General features: G+C 44.1%; 2 protein-coding genes across 2 annotated transcripts in view; one reads left to right on the top strand and one right to left on the bottom strand.

Moving 5' to 3' along the window:
* Positions 1-8,669, top strand: part of ITGB3 (integrin subunit beta 3) — a 54,960-nt gene extending 46,291 nt beyond the window's left edge. The window contains exons 13-15 of the mRNA XM_032163990.2: positions 1,221-1,340; positions 5,940-6,106; positions 8,604-8,669. Coding sequence (XP_032019881.1) covers positions 1,221-1,340; positions 5,940-6,106; positions 8,604-8,669 — 353 coding nt within the window. The remainder of the gene's footprint in view (positions 1-1,220; positions 1,341-5,939; positions 6,107-8,603) is intronic.
* The window catches only part of DCAF12 (DDB1 and CUL4 associated factor 12), a 124,906-nt gene continuing 112,045 nt past the window's right edge, over positions 1,960-14,820 (bottom strand). Inside the window, exons 12-13 of the transcript XR_009215068.1 lie at positions 12,169-12,223; positions 1,960-2,279 (exon numbers count right to left, since the gene is read on the bottom strand). The gene's annotated coding sequence lies outside the window, so the exon portion shown is untranslated. The remainder of the gene's footprint in view (positions 2,280-12,168; positions 12,224-14,820) is intronic.

Genomic DNA, 14,820 nt, shown 5'->3' on the forward strand with positions numbered 1-14,820 from the left:
GAGGAGATTAGGCTTGCTATGATTAGTTCAGAGAGGAGAGGCTGCTGAGATGTTGAGTTATTTTTATCATCTAGACTAGGTGGGTATTACAAGTTAATTGATAAGTAGTTCTGTACTTCCACCTCCCCTCTACCTGTGGTATTATAGTACAGGGAAAAGAGTATGGAAATAAGCATATTAAAATAAATGCTTATTTGTAGGGAATTTTATAGCTTGTAAAAGTTGTAAAGTATCTTTCCTATACATTATCTTATTTTTCTGTCAATAGCCTAGTGAAGTAGAACTACAGTACTATTATTATCTTCATTTTGAGTCTCAGGAAAGTTAAATAACTGGCCTAAGCAAGGGAATGGCAAATTAAGATAATAACTAGATCCTGAAATTCATACTCTTTTCCCTCTATTATAATACCACTGGTTTTCTGAAGGGTTGTTGAGTTCAAGTCTGCAGGATGTGCTTTGAGACTCCTGTTCTTGTTCTGCTTCATCACTCATTTGCTGTGTGACCTGGGTACATTTGCTTAATTTCATCATGTGTCAGTTTTACTCATCTGATTTCATCAGTATGGGGCATAGTGCAGCTGGTGGAGGGTAACCCCTAGTATCATTGGCAGAATAACAGGCTTTAGAATTAGAAGAGATGAAGTCTACAAAACATGGTGGGAGTCAGAGAAGAGGATAGCTCTGGGGAGGTATACTGGATCAGAAACAGAAATGGAAGAAATAGAACAGCTGCATAAGCAAACTATTAAGAATCACTAAGCAGCAGAGAAAGGAAAGAGAGGGAAGAGTACACCTACTATATGTTAGACACTGTTTACTTTATGCTGTTTAGTTCACCGACTTTGTGAGGTGGGGGTATCATTTCCTTTTTATAGATGAAGAAAGACTTGATGAGGTCAGGTAACTTACCCAAGATCACACAACAGGTAGGTAGTGAAGCCAGAATTTGAATTAAATTGTGTAATACTGTTATATCATGTCCCTTTCAGAGGAAGGATTAGGAACCAAAAAGGGCCTGTGCAGTACGAAATACATCAGTGAGGGTCAGTGAGTGGCAACTGCCAGACACAACAGCCACCTTGAATCTAGGCATCGTGCCCATGAGGCACAGGGTTTCCTGTCACATAGTTTCCCCGAAGTCCTGTGATAGGGGTTTGGAGTGGGCCCATCTTCCAGTAGTTGTCTCACTTTTTATTCCTCCATTTTCCCTACTCCCAGAGGACACTGGCAAGGATGCAGTGAATTGTACCTATAAGAATGAGGATGACTGTGTCGTCAGATTCCAGTACTATGAAGATTCTAGTGGAAAGTCCATCCTGTATGTGGTAGAAGAGCCAGGTGAGTGAACCCTGAGGGCTCCTGGCCCTGCCCCAGGAGGGAAAGGGAGAACCATGTTAGGCAGGAATCTCTACTCATCGATGCTCTTAAGCAAAACAGGTTAAGCCTGTAAGTGGTAAGTTAGGGGCCAGGTGTGGTGGCTCACACCTGTAATCCCGGCAGTTTGGAAGGCCGAGGTGGGTGGATCATCTGAGGTCAGGAGTTCAAGACCAGCCTGGCCAACATGGTGAAACCCTGTCTCTACTAACAATACAAAAACATTAGCCGGGCATGGTGGCGCATGCCTGTAATCCCAGCTCCTTGGGAGGCTGAGGCAGGAGACTCACTTGAACCCGGGAGGCGGAGGTTGCAGTGAGCTGAGATTGCGCCACTGCACTCCAGCTTGGGCAACAGAGTGAGACTCTGTCTCAAAAAAACAAACAAACAACAACAATAAAAAAAACAAACGATAAGTTAGGGACTGTCATCTGGGTGAAGGGTATTTATAAACACAAATATTATCAAGAAAGTGACTTGTTAATTGAGGAGACAGGAAAATCAGAAAGCAGGTAAGGAGAAGATAGATATGGATCTCATTAATGGACAAAATATATCACTGCATTTTTTTGAGGCAATGATGTCAAGAAATAAAGAATTTAAATTTTAGGACTTTACAGCACATGGCATCTGCACTATTAAAATTGAGATGGTTGCCAGGAGCAACTTGACTGTGCTTCAGAGGAAGGCCTGATGGTTAGAGGTGTTACCTTTCCAAGTTTACCGCAGGATGTAGGATGGGTTTGAGGCACTAAGGCAAGGCTGCCCTGAACACTGAAAGGACAGTGCCTTCTGGGACCAGGAGGAATCCATACCATCATACACAGACCAGCCACGGGTTTGTCACCATCCAATGCTGTTGATTGCTTGCTTCCCTTTAACACCTTTATGGCCTTTGTTCTCCTTAAACAACACATTAAGATGAATTATTAGAAAACATTTTTGAGTATTCACTGCCAGCAGACCCCTTCCTCCACATTAGGAGAACAGACCCCAGATCCATAGACCCACGTTTCCTATCTTTTTTTTTTGAGATAGGGTCTCATTTTGTAGCCCAGGTTGGAGTGCAGTGGTGCGACCTTGGCTCACTGCAGTCTCAACCTCTTCGGCTCACACAATCCTCCCATCCCACCCTCCCTGGGACTACAGGCGTACACTACCACACCTGTCTACTTTTTAATTTTTATTTTTTGTAGAGATGAAGTCTTACTATGTTGCCCTGGCTAGTCTCAAACTCCGGGACTCAAGTGATCCCCCCGCCTCAGCCCCCCAAAGTGTTGGGATTACAGGTGTGAGCCAACACACAGGGCCAACATTTCCTATGTTGTTGCTCTGGAATTCTAGGCTCTGCCTCCCTGCTCATCTCCCAACTCCAATCATTTCCTGGCTTTGAGTAGAATGTTGCAGCTGGGGCCTCAGACAATGGGGGAGATCATTCTCTTTCTCTTTCCTAACTCGTGCTCTTGCAGATGCTCTTCTTGAAGGGCTAAGCCACTATAGGGCAGTAAAGACAACACTGCCAAAAGTTTTGGCATTGACCAAATGGAATTTAACCACATGGAATGGGCTCTTGAGCTGGGCTCTTATCACTCCCAGATGGGGTTGCCAAATAAAATACACTAGGTCCCATGCAATATTTGGTACACAATGATAGTAAAAAATAATCGTTTATCTGAAATTCAAATTTGTCTTGGCTTCTTGGGGTTTTGTTTGTTTTTTTGTCTTGTTTTTTTTTTTGTTTTTTTTGAGACAGAGTCTTGCTCTGTTGCCCAGAGTGGAGTACAGTGGCGTGAGCTTGGCTCACTGCAATCTCTGCCTCCCGGGTTCATGCAATTCTCCTGCCTCAGCCTCCCGAGTAGCTGGGATTACAGGCACCCACCACCACACCTGACTAACTTTTGTATTTTTAGTAGAGACAGGGTTTCACCATGTTGGCCAGGCTGGTCTTGAACTCCTGACTTCAAGTGATCTGGCTGCCTTGGCCTCCTGAAGTGCTGGAATTCCAGGTGTGAGCCACTGCACCTGTGTTTTTGTTTGCTAAATCTGCCAACCCTACCCAGACTTCTCTGACCTTGGGTCATTTGCCATTGGTCCACCGCTGTGGCTGGAAGGGCCCTCCAGAGGTCACCTGATCTTGCCTTCTGCTTCCAGGAAGCCCACCCCAAACTCCTTTCAGGACACATGGTTAACAGATTGTTTTCCCCTGAAGACCTTCTGGCACCCTACCTGTCCTGCCCATACTAATGTGCAGAATTAAAGAGATTTTACTTGGATAATTGAGGGTCAGCCTACCCAAATCTTCCAGAGAATCCATAATTGTTTTTCCCAGAACTGGGACCCTGCACTCTTGGGAACTTGAACGCTGGAACCTCACAGCCTCTCTCCAGGCACTCATTTAATTATAGGCAGGTTGTAATTTGGCAGGTTGGGAGATAGCCAGCTTGGGTTATGGTGGTGGTTGTTTTTGTGGTGTGTGTGGTGAGCATTGGGTATATGTTTGGAGAAGAAGGTGGGAGACAGTGTGGAAAGTGGGTGTGACTTCCTCTCCAGGCTCATTAGCACCCTCAAATATAAACACCTGGTTTCATAACACTTGAGGTTACTGGAATAAGATCACCTATTAGATACCTGACATTTGTGGGAAGCAGAGCTCTGCAGAGTATACTCAGCCTGACCCCCAGAGGGGTGACATGCCTGTTTTAGTTGTTGACTGGGGTTGAACAGGAAGTCAGCTTTCAATAGGGTTATGATTTTAGATGACTAAATATTTTGGGAAATAACCCAAAATATTGTCTTGGCTGGCCGGTCCTGGTCTCTAAGAATGCAAAAAATGTCATTACGTTCACAGCCCTCAGGAATGTAAATATCTGAACCAGGGTGACAGACACAAATACTTACAGTGGCTAAGGAAGCAAATAAGTTAGTGAAAACAACTGGGTGTAAGAAGATCAGTTACAACGGTAGCTGATATTTACTGAGCACTTATTCTGTGCCAGGCATTGTTCTGAGTTTTTAAGATATATTTAATTTAATTATTCCTCATAACAAGTGTCTTTTAAAGTCAGTGCTATTACTATCTTCATTTTAAAGATGGAGAAACAGGAAACAGACATTCAGAAAGGTTAAGTAATTTTCCAAAGATCATGTATCAAAGTTAAGTGGTAAGTCAGGATTCAAACTCAGGGAGTCTGGCTCTAACATCCACAGGAGCACAGAGACACCAACAAGTCACTCTGCCTTCCTCTAGGAGAGAGAAGGGAGAGTGGTGGGGATTCTGGTAAACTAGAAAACATGCATTCCAACTAAAAGCAGCAGCTCCTCCTCAGCTCTAGCTAGCTGCTGCCCTGCAGGAATACAGGAATCTCTCGCTTTCTGTATTTCTCTCTTTCTTTCTTTTGAGATAGGCTCTCCCTCTGTCATCCAGGCTGGAGAGCAGTGGCATGATCATGGCTCACTATGACCTTGACCTCCCAGGCTCAAAAGATCCTCCCACCTCAGCCTCCTGAGTAGCTGGGACTACAGGCATATGCCACAATGCCTGGCTAATTAAAAAAAAAAATTTTGTAGAGGCAGGGCCTCACTATGTTGCCCAGGCTGGTCTTGAACTTCTGGACTCAAGCTATCCTCCTGCCTTGGCTTCCCAAGTGCTGGCATTATAGGCATGAGCCACTGTGCCTGGCCTGGATTTTCTTTTTAGAGACTAATATGAAATTTTAGGGGGAGAATCTCCTGATTATTCAATATTGCCAATAAAATCAATTCTTATTTATTTTTATTTATTTATTTTTTTTGAGATGGAGTTTTGCTCTATTACCCAGGCTGGAGTGCAGTGGTGTGATCTTGGTTCACTTTAACCTCTACCTCCCAGGTTCAAGTGATTCTGTGCTTCAGCCTCCCGAGTAGCTGGGATTACAGGTGCCCACTACCATGCTAGGCTAATTTTTGTAGTTTTAGTAGAGACGGGGTTTCACCATGTTGGCCAGGCTGGTCTCAAACTCCTGACCTCAGGTGCTCTGCCCACCTTGGCCTCCCAAAGTGCTGGGATTACAGGTGTGAGCCACCACACTTGGCTTTTTATTTTTAAATTTTTAAAAAAATTTTATTTTAGCTTTAGGGGTACATGTGTGGGTTTGTTCTGTAGATAAATTGTCAGTCATGGGGGTCTGGTGTACCTATTATTTCATCACCCAGGTAATAAGCATAGTGACTCATAGGTAGTTTTTCGATCCCCACCTCTTCCCCACCTCCACCCTCAAGTAGGTCCCAGTGTCTGTTGTCCTCTTCTTTGTGTTTAATTTTTAAAATAAACACTTGAGTGAACCCCCACACAAAGGTGTGGCTGGGTTCTGTCTAGGGGTTACCAGGTCTAGACTTCTGATTTGAGCCACTCAGCGCAGATTATTGCTGTCCTAATGATTGTCTCCTTAAAAAAATTAATTTTTGAAAACTGTCCTATTTCCTTCAAGGACCTTAATTACTTTGTCAAGAACACCTTATTCATAGCCAGTTCAAGTGATTCCTGCTTCATTCACAACTGCCCTGCTCTGTGCTTCTTCCTCACAGAGTGTCCCAAGGGCCCTGACATCCTGGTGGTCCTGCTCTCAGTGATGGGGGCCATTCTGCTCATCGGCCTTGCCGCTCTGCTCATCTGGAAGCTCCTCATCACCATTCATGACCGAAAAGAGTTTGCTAAATTTGAGGAAGAACGCGCCAGAGCAAAATGGGACACAGTAAGAGACAGGGCTGGGCGTTTATTCTAAACTCATTGGTCTGAGACCCTTAAGTGGAAGCAGCAGATGCTTTGGGTGGTCATGTTCAGCCAGTACCATCGTCTTTCTGTTATCCTCTGTTCTGGAAACTGGGAGAGATGGTCTTACTATCCCCTTGTCCTTCAGCTTCCTTCAGCCTCTTAGAAATAGTGGCAGGATGTCATTCCACCTCATTGTCTTCTTTCTTCTCAAATAAATGGTTACTTCCAGGCCGGGCCTGGTGGCTCGTGCCTGTAATCCCAGCACTTTGAGAGGCCAAGGTGGGCAGATCACTTGAGCTCAGGAGTTCGAGACCAGCCTGGGCAACATGGTGAAACCCCGTCTCTATTAATAACTAAAAATTAGCCGAGTGTGGTGGTGCATGCCTGTAATCCCAGCTATTTGGGAGGCTGAAGCAGGAGGATTGCTTGAACCCAGTAGGTAGAGGTTGTAGTGAGCTGAGATTGCACCCTGCTCTGGGTGACAGAGCAGGACTTGGTCTCAAAAATAATAATAATAATAATAATAATAATAATAAAATAAAATAAAAGGTTACTTCCAAATCAGACTCTACTCTTTTATCCTGATTTATTCCAATTAAATAAGCATTTACTGAGAACTTTCTATATACTTAATCTTACTCTATTCTCTTTTGGCTCTTCTTTCACATTTCAACTTTTTTCCTGAACCCTCCAAATGGCTATTTGACTCCCCAAATGTCCAGAGTTAGGCTGCAAGTTTGTTCCCATTTGATGTTGACCACAGAGCTTTATACTCAAGGGTCCCAAGAAACTGAGATGTTTCTGTTAGAACAGTGTGGAACATTCTGTACCTATGAGGGCCACAGGCATGTTTCTTTCTCTTTTTTTTTGGAGATAGAGTCTTGCTCTGTCACCCAGGCTTGAGTGCAGTAATCTTGGCTCACTGCAACCTCGGCCTCCCAGGTTCAAGCGATTCTCCTGCCTCAGCCTCCTGAGTAACTGGGATTACAGGCGCCAGCCACCGCGCCCAGCTATTTTTTCTATTTTTAGTAGAGACGGTGTTTCACCATGTTGGCCAGACTGGTCTCGAACTCCTGACCTCGTGATCACCCGCCTCGGCCTCCCAAAGTGCTAGGATTCCAGGCGTGAGCCACTGCGCCTGGCCAAGAATGTGTTTCTTGAAGCTACCATTAAGGACTACTAGACCTTATAGGATTTATTACTTTCTGTTGGAAAACAGTTTGGGAAACCTAGTGAGGGTCTTACTTTGTCCTGATAACATGACAGTTTGTGGATAGTGCTTTCTCTTTCTCTCCCCTCCTCTCTCCTTCCCTCCCTCCCCTTCCTTTTACCTTTCCTCCCCTCCCCTTCCCTTCCTCCCCTCCTCTCCTTTTCTTTCCCTTCCCTTCCCTCCTTCCTTCTTTTTTTGAGACAGGGTCTCGCTCTGTCACCCATGCTGGAGTGCAGTGGTGCCATCATGGCTCAATGCAGCCTCAATCTCCTGGGCTCAAGTGATCCTCCCACCTCACCCTCCCAAGTAGCCAGGACTACAGGCACACATCACCAAGCCAGCTAATTTTTGTATTTTTTTTCCCTTGTAGAGACAGGGTCTCACTCTGTTACCCAGGCTGGTCTAGAACTCCTGGGCTCAAGTGATCTTCCTACCTTGGCCCCTAAAAGTGCTGGGATTATAGGCATAAACCACCATGCCTGGCCATGGTTAGTGCTTGGCCAGATTAGATGAAAACAAATTAATAATTACTTGGGCAAAAGCTTTCCTCTGTGTTCTGAATTCCACCTGCTACATTTCTGTCCCTTGTCCACATCTCCTATCACTGTCACAGGGAATGTAAAATAGGAGAAGGGCAAAAGAGAGGGGGGACACAGGGGTGAAATAGGAGAGGTTCTATCCCCAAATGCTGTGGGATCACTGAAGAGTGATAGGCTGAATTTAGCTCCTTAGAAATAGTGGCAGGGAACAGGTGTGGTGGCTCATGCCTGTAATTCCAGCACTTTGGGAGGCTGAGGCAGGTGGATCGCTTGAGCTCAGGAGTTTGAGACCAGCCTGGGCAACATGATGAAACCCCATCTCTACAAAAAAATGCAAAAATTAGCCAGACATGGTGGTGTGTGCCTATAGTCCTAGCTACTTGGAAGGCTGAGGTGGGAGGATGTCTTGAGTCAGGGGAGGTGGAGGTTTCAGTAAGCCGAGATTGTGCCACTGCACTCCAGCCTGGGCAACAAAATGAGACCCTGTCTGAAAAAAAAAAAAAAAGAAACGGTGGCAGGATGGCATTCTACCTCATCTCCTCCTGTTATTTCCTGTCAATTCCCATGCCAAGAACTAAAGTGTTAGCAAAATGAACATTATTCTGTTTCATTGATGGTGTATTCCAGAGAACGGTGCCTTGGGAAAACTTCTGAGATGAATTTTAAACATTCAGGGTAGGGAAGGATTGAGGAAGTCACTGTAAGATGCTTTTCTGTTTCCTCCACAGGCCAACAACCCACTGTATAAAGAGGCCACATCTACCTTCACCAATATCACGTACCGGGGCACTTAATGATAAGCAGTCATCCTCAGATCATTATCAGCCTGTGCCACGATTGCAGGAGTCTCTGCCATCATGTTTACAGAGGACAGTATTTGTGGGAAGGGATTTGGGGCTCAGAGTGGGGTGGGGTGGGAGAATGTCAGTATGTGGAAGTGTGGGTCTGTGTGTGTGTGTGTGTGTGGGTCTGTGTGTTTATGTGTGCATGTTGTGTGTGGGAGTGTGTAATTTAAAATTGTGATGTGTCCTGATAAGCTGAGCTCCTTAGCCTTTGTCCCAGAATGCCTCCTGCAGGGATTCTTCCTGCTTAGCTTGAGGGTGACTATGGAGCTGAGCAGGTGTTCTTCATTACCTCAGTGAGAAGCCAGCTTTCCTCATCAGGCCATTGTCCCTGAAGAGAAGGGCAGGGCTGAGGCCTCTCATTCCAGAGGAAGGGACGCCAAGCCTTGGCTCTACCCTGAGTTCATAAGTTTACGGTTCTCGGGCCTGACTCTCAGCAGCTATGGTGGGAACTGCTGGGCTTGGCAGTCTGGGTCATCTGTACCTCTGCCTCCTTTCCCCTCCCTCAGGCCGAAGGAGGAGTCAGGGAGAGCTGAACTATCAGAGCTGCCTGTGCCGTTTGCCATCCCCTCAACCCAGCTATGGTTCTCTCGCAAGGGAAGTCCTCGCAAGCTAATTCTTTGACCTGTTGGGAGTGAGGATGTCTGGGCCACTCAGGGGTCATTCATGGCCTGGGGGATGTACCAGCATCTCCCAGTTCATAATCACAACCCTTCAGATTTGCCTTATTGGCAGCTCTACTTTGGAGGTTTGTTTAGAAGAAGTGTGTCACCCTTAGGCCAGCACCATCTCTTTACCTCCTAATTCCACACCCTCACTGCTGTAGACATTTGCTATGAGCTGGGGATGTCTCTCATGACCAAATGCTTTTCCTCAAAGAGAGAGAGTGCTATTGTAGAGCCAGAGGTCTGGCCCTACGCTTCCGGCCTCCTGTCCCTCATCCATAGCACCTCCACATACCCGGCCCTGTGCCTTGGTGTGCTGTATCCATCCATGGGGCTGATTGTATTTACCTTCTACCTCTTGGCTGCCTTGTGAAGGAATTATTCCCCTGAGTTGGCTGGGAATAAGTGCCAGGATGGAATGATGGGTCAGTTGTATCAGCATGTGTGGCCTGTTCTTCTATGGGTTGGACAACCTCATTTTAACTCAGTCTTTAATCTGAGAGGCCACAGTGCAATTTTATTTTATTTTTCTCATGATGAGGTTTTCTTAACTTAAAATAACATGTATATATACATGCTTGCATTATATTTGTAAATTTATGTGATGGCAAAGAAGGAGAGCATAGGAAACTACACAGACTTGGGCAGGGTACAGACACTCCCACTTGGCATCATTCACAGCAAGTCACTGGTCAGTGGCTGGATCTGTGAGGGGCTCTCTCATGATGGAAGGCTATGGGGATAGATGTATGGACACATTGGACCTTTCCTGAGAAAGAGGGACTGTTCTTTTGTCCCAGAAAAGCAGTGGCTCCATTGGTGTTGACATACATCCAACATTAAAAGCCACCCCCAAATGCCCAAGAAAAAAAGAAAGACTTATCAACAGTTGTTCCATGAGCAGAAAACTGGAGTTCTGCCCTCAGTGTTACAGCTAAATAATCTTTAACTCTAATTAAGGCAAGTCACTTTCTTCTTCTTAAGGCTGTTTTCTAGTTTGAGAAATGATGGATTTTTAGCAGCCGGTCTTGAAGGTCTCTTTCAGTATCAACATTCTAAGATGCTGGGACTTACTGTGGCATCAAATGTGTGGTTAAGATTCTGTGGGATATTGATACTGTTTGTGTTTTTAGTTGGGAGATCAGAGAGACCTGGCTTTGGCAAGAGCAGATGTCATTCCCTATCATCTTTCTCAATGAAAGTCTCATTCTATCCTCTCTCCAAACCCCTTTTCCAACATTTGTTAATAGCTACATCTCTCCCGACATAGCACTTAAGCTTCATTTAGTTATTATTCCTTTATTCACTTTGCACACATTTGCATCCACATATTAGGGAAGAGGAATCCATAAGTAGCTGAAATATCTATTCTGTATTATTGTGTTAACATTGAGAATAAGCCTTGGAATTAGATATGAGGCAATGACTGAGCCCTGTCTCACCCATGGATTACTCCTTACTGTAGGGAATGGGAATATGGTAGAGGGATAAATAGGGGACGGGGAGGGATAGTCATGGATCCAAGAAGTCTTTAGAAATAGTGGCAGGGAACAGGTGTGGTGGCTCACGCCTGTAATTATAATCTTCAGTTACTAAGACAGAGTCCATGAGAGTGTTAACAGGACATTTTCTTTAGATAAGATGTTTTATATGAAGAAACTGTATCAAAGGGGGAAGAAAATGTATTTAACGGGTGAATCAAATCAGGAATCTTGTCTGAGCTACTGGAATGAAGTTCACAGGTCTTGAAGACCAATACTATTTGTCAATATGTGGGGATAACCTGTAGCTGCATTCATGAGGTAGCAAATAGCAGTTTTGGCCTGTGGGGTGAACAGCTAAACAGTGTTCTGGCATCAGATAACACGGCACAAAGGGATTGTGTCTTGCTCTTTTGGAGAAAATTTATGTCCAGTCTCAGGATCTGTGGACAATAATGGGAAACTTTGAATATTCCTCACAAGTTGCCATATTAGGAGTGGTTCTTTACTTCTGTGATCATCCCAGGTCATCCATTATTTTTTTTTTTATTTTTAATTTGAAATGAAGCCTCACTCTTGTCGCCCAGGCTGGAATGCAATGGCAAGATCTCAGCTCACTGCAACCTCTGCCTTTCGGATTCAAGCCATTCTCCTGCCTTAGCCTTCCCAGTAGCTGGGATTACAGGCACCCGCTGCCATGCCCAGCTAATTTTTGTATTTTTAGTAGAGACGGGGTTTCACCATGTTGGCCAGGCTGGTCTCGAACTCCTGACCTCAGGCGATCCGCCCTCCGTTGCCTCCCAAAGTGCTCGGATTACAGGCGTGAGCCACTGTGCCTGGCCTGTCATCCGTGATTTTAACGTGGGGGTCCAAAGGCCTCTTTTTGTTTGTAAAGTTTTCCTGGTTGAAATTTCTTTTCTTTTGTTTTTTATTTTTTTTGAGACAGAGTCTTGCTCTATTACCCAGGCTGGAGTGCAGTGGCACGATCTCGGCTCACTGCAAGCTCCGCCTCCTGGGTTCACGCCATTCTCCTGCCTCAGCCTCCCGAGTAGCTGGGACTATAGGCGCCTGCTACCATGCCCGGCTAATTTTGTTTTGTATTTTTAGTAGAGACAGGGTTTCACGGTGTTAACCAGGATGGTCTCGATCTCCTGACCTTGTGATCCGCCTGACTCGGCCTCCCAAAGTGCTGGGATTACAGGAGTGAGCCACCGCGCCCAGCTGTGGTTGAAATTTCTTAAGTGCCTTCCTGACTTCCTAACCACCTTCTCTGGGTTTGTGCAACAGTAAATTAAATGTACTTACCAAAAAGAATTGGCCTAAGGCTGCCCAGTGCTTCCTGTGTTGTTATTTCTGTTTCCTTTGGATGAAAAGAATAGGTGTCATTGACTCAGAAATGATTATTTTAGAGCAAGCATGTTTCTAAATGTAACAGAATGATGACTACTATGGGTACTGAAGCTAGCTTCAGAATCCAGAGCTTCTCTTTAGATTTTTTTTTTTTTTTTTGAGATGGAGTCTCACTCTGTTGCCCAGGCTGGAGCACAGTGAGCGCGATCTCGGCTCACTGCAACCTCTGCCTCCTGGGCTCAAGAGATTCTCCTGCCTCAGCCTCCCGAGTGGCTGGGATTACAGGCGCCCACCACCATGCCTGGCAAATTTTTGTATTTTTATGTATTTATTTTTGAGATGGAGTCTCGCTGTGTTGCCCAGGCTGGAGTACAGTGGTGTGATCCCTGCTCACTGCAACATCTGCCTCCGGGGCTCAAGAGATTCTCCTGCCTCAGCCTCCCGAGTAGCTGGGATTACAGGCGTGCATCACCACATCTGGCTAATTTTTGTATTTTTAGTAGAGACAGGGTTTCACCATGTTGGCCAGGCTGGTCACGAACTCCTGACCTCAACTGATCCGCCGGCCTCAGCTTCCCAAAGTGCTGGAATTATAGGTGTGAGCCACCAGGCCCGGCCCTCTTTAGACTTAATGTTTTTTAAATGAGTAGGTTATTACTGTTCTAAGAGTTTGAGTTTTTTTTTTTTAATTGAGTATTATTTAGGAACTTGTGCAACCTCAAAAGAACAGACTGCCAGTGTAGCCTAGATTTTGTTTGTAGGAAGCATAAATGGATAAAATAATAGCTTAATGGCAAATTATTTACAGGACTATTTAAATGCCTAAATTTTATTTAAGGCAGTGGGTGTCAAAGTGTGGTCCCAAGACCAGCAACATCAGTATCAGCTGGAAACTTGTTAGAAATGAAAATCGACAGGCCCCACCCCACAGCTGCTGAATCAGAAAATCTGGGAGTGGGGACCCATGATCTGTTTTAAGAAGCCTCTCTGGTGATTCTAATTCATGCTCAAGTTTAAGAACAACTGATTTAAGGAGTCACATATTTAGCCTTCTTGCCTAGAAAGAACTTTATAGTAAGGCAGCTTAGTTACTATACAGTTAATAGCAAATCTTGCCTGACATACTCAGAAGATGAAATATCCACCCACACAAAATGAAAATCTACTTTGACCCATTTTCCAGGTTAAATGATCTTGGGCATCTTGGTTTCACTCATGACCACAAATTCCCATGAATAACTGAAAGAATAGAATCCTGGGGAAAAACTAACAGGATGCTTTTTATGTGTACCAAGACGCAAGCAAGGAAATATTCTTACAGAATTTATTCACAGGAGATGGGATCAAAATCTTAATTATTAACATTATCCTATAGGATGCTAGAATAATACTTAGAATTTTTTACTTTACTTTTGGCTGTTTAAAATTTATTGAGCACCAACAGTGTGGGACTGAAGTACCTTACAGAACACTGATAACATAATCTTTAAGTCCTTTTTTTTTTTTTGGCAGACAGGGTCTCATTTTGTTGCCAGAGTGCAGTGGGATCATCGTGGCCACTGCAGCCTTGACCTCCCAAGCTCAAGGGATTCTCCTGCCTTGGCCTTCCAAAGCATTGGGACTACAGGCACATGCCACCATACTCGGCTAATTAAAAACATATTTTTTGTAGAGATGAGGTCTCACTATATTGCCCAAGCTGGTCTCAAACTCCTGGGCTCAAGCAATCCTTCCACCCTTACCTCCCAAAGTACTGGAATTACAAGCGTGAGCTACAGTGCCTGGCCTGAGTCTTAAATTTCTAACATAATGTACATTTTTTGAGCATGAACAATACATGACATCATTAGATTATGTGAACACAGACTGAGACCTTTTATGGTGAAATCTTGTGAGATTCACTATGTTTTATTTACGTCTTGGTAACTGCTGACTAAATGTCTGGATGAAAATAGAGGATCTTATGTAAAATGAGATGAAAAGCTATATGTCAAGCCACATTTGTAATTCTTTAACTCTTGGCTTCGGTAGTCCAAACTCTACAGTAACAGAGCCATCTAATGACCACTGGGACCAATTACAAGCAGATTGCCTGGGAATTACTCAATTTTCACAATGATATAATGGAACCATAACGTATGCTCTGCAAATAAGCCATTTAAAAATCATTTCTAATTGGTTTTATAATACAGTATATTTATGGAAGTATATATTCCTAATTTGTTTTAGTTAGATTAAAACATGCAAGGAGGCAGTCTTAGAAGCTTGTGATTAGGGTTAAGTATATCATTACATAAAAATTTAAAAATCCACTTAATGTGGCTACCTAAGAAGGGTTTGTATGTGAAAAGAAAATGAAGAGGTTAGGAACATGACTGCCTTCTCTGAGGCTGCTAATGTTATAATGAAGCCCCTCCAACTCCTTGCATAAAGGAAACACTTTCATCGGCTATGTATTTTCTGACACATCAAAGATTGCTCACAGAAAGCACCATTTAGAAAATTTAGGAGCCTTTAAACAAAATGTCCATTTTAAATTATTCTTTAGCAGTGTCCCCAATAAGAACTTGTAAGGAAAAAGTTTCACAATTGATTTTATTTTAGTAT

This window comes from Hylobates moloch, unplaced genomic scaffold (genome assembly GCF_009828535.3).
Source record: "Hylobates moloch isolate HMO894 unplaced genomic scaffold, HMol_V3 SCAFFOLD_10, whole genome shotgun sequence".
Classification (NCBI taxonomy): domain Eukaryota; kingdom Metazoa; phylum Chordata; class Mammalia; order Primates; family Hylobatidae; genus Hylobates; species Hylobates moloch.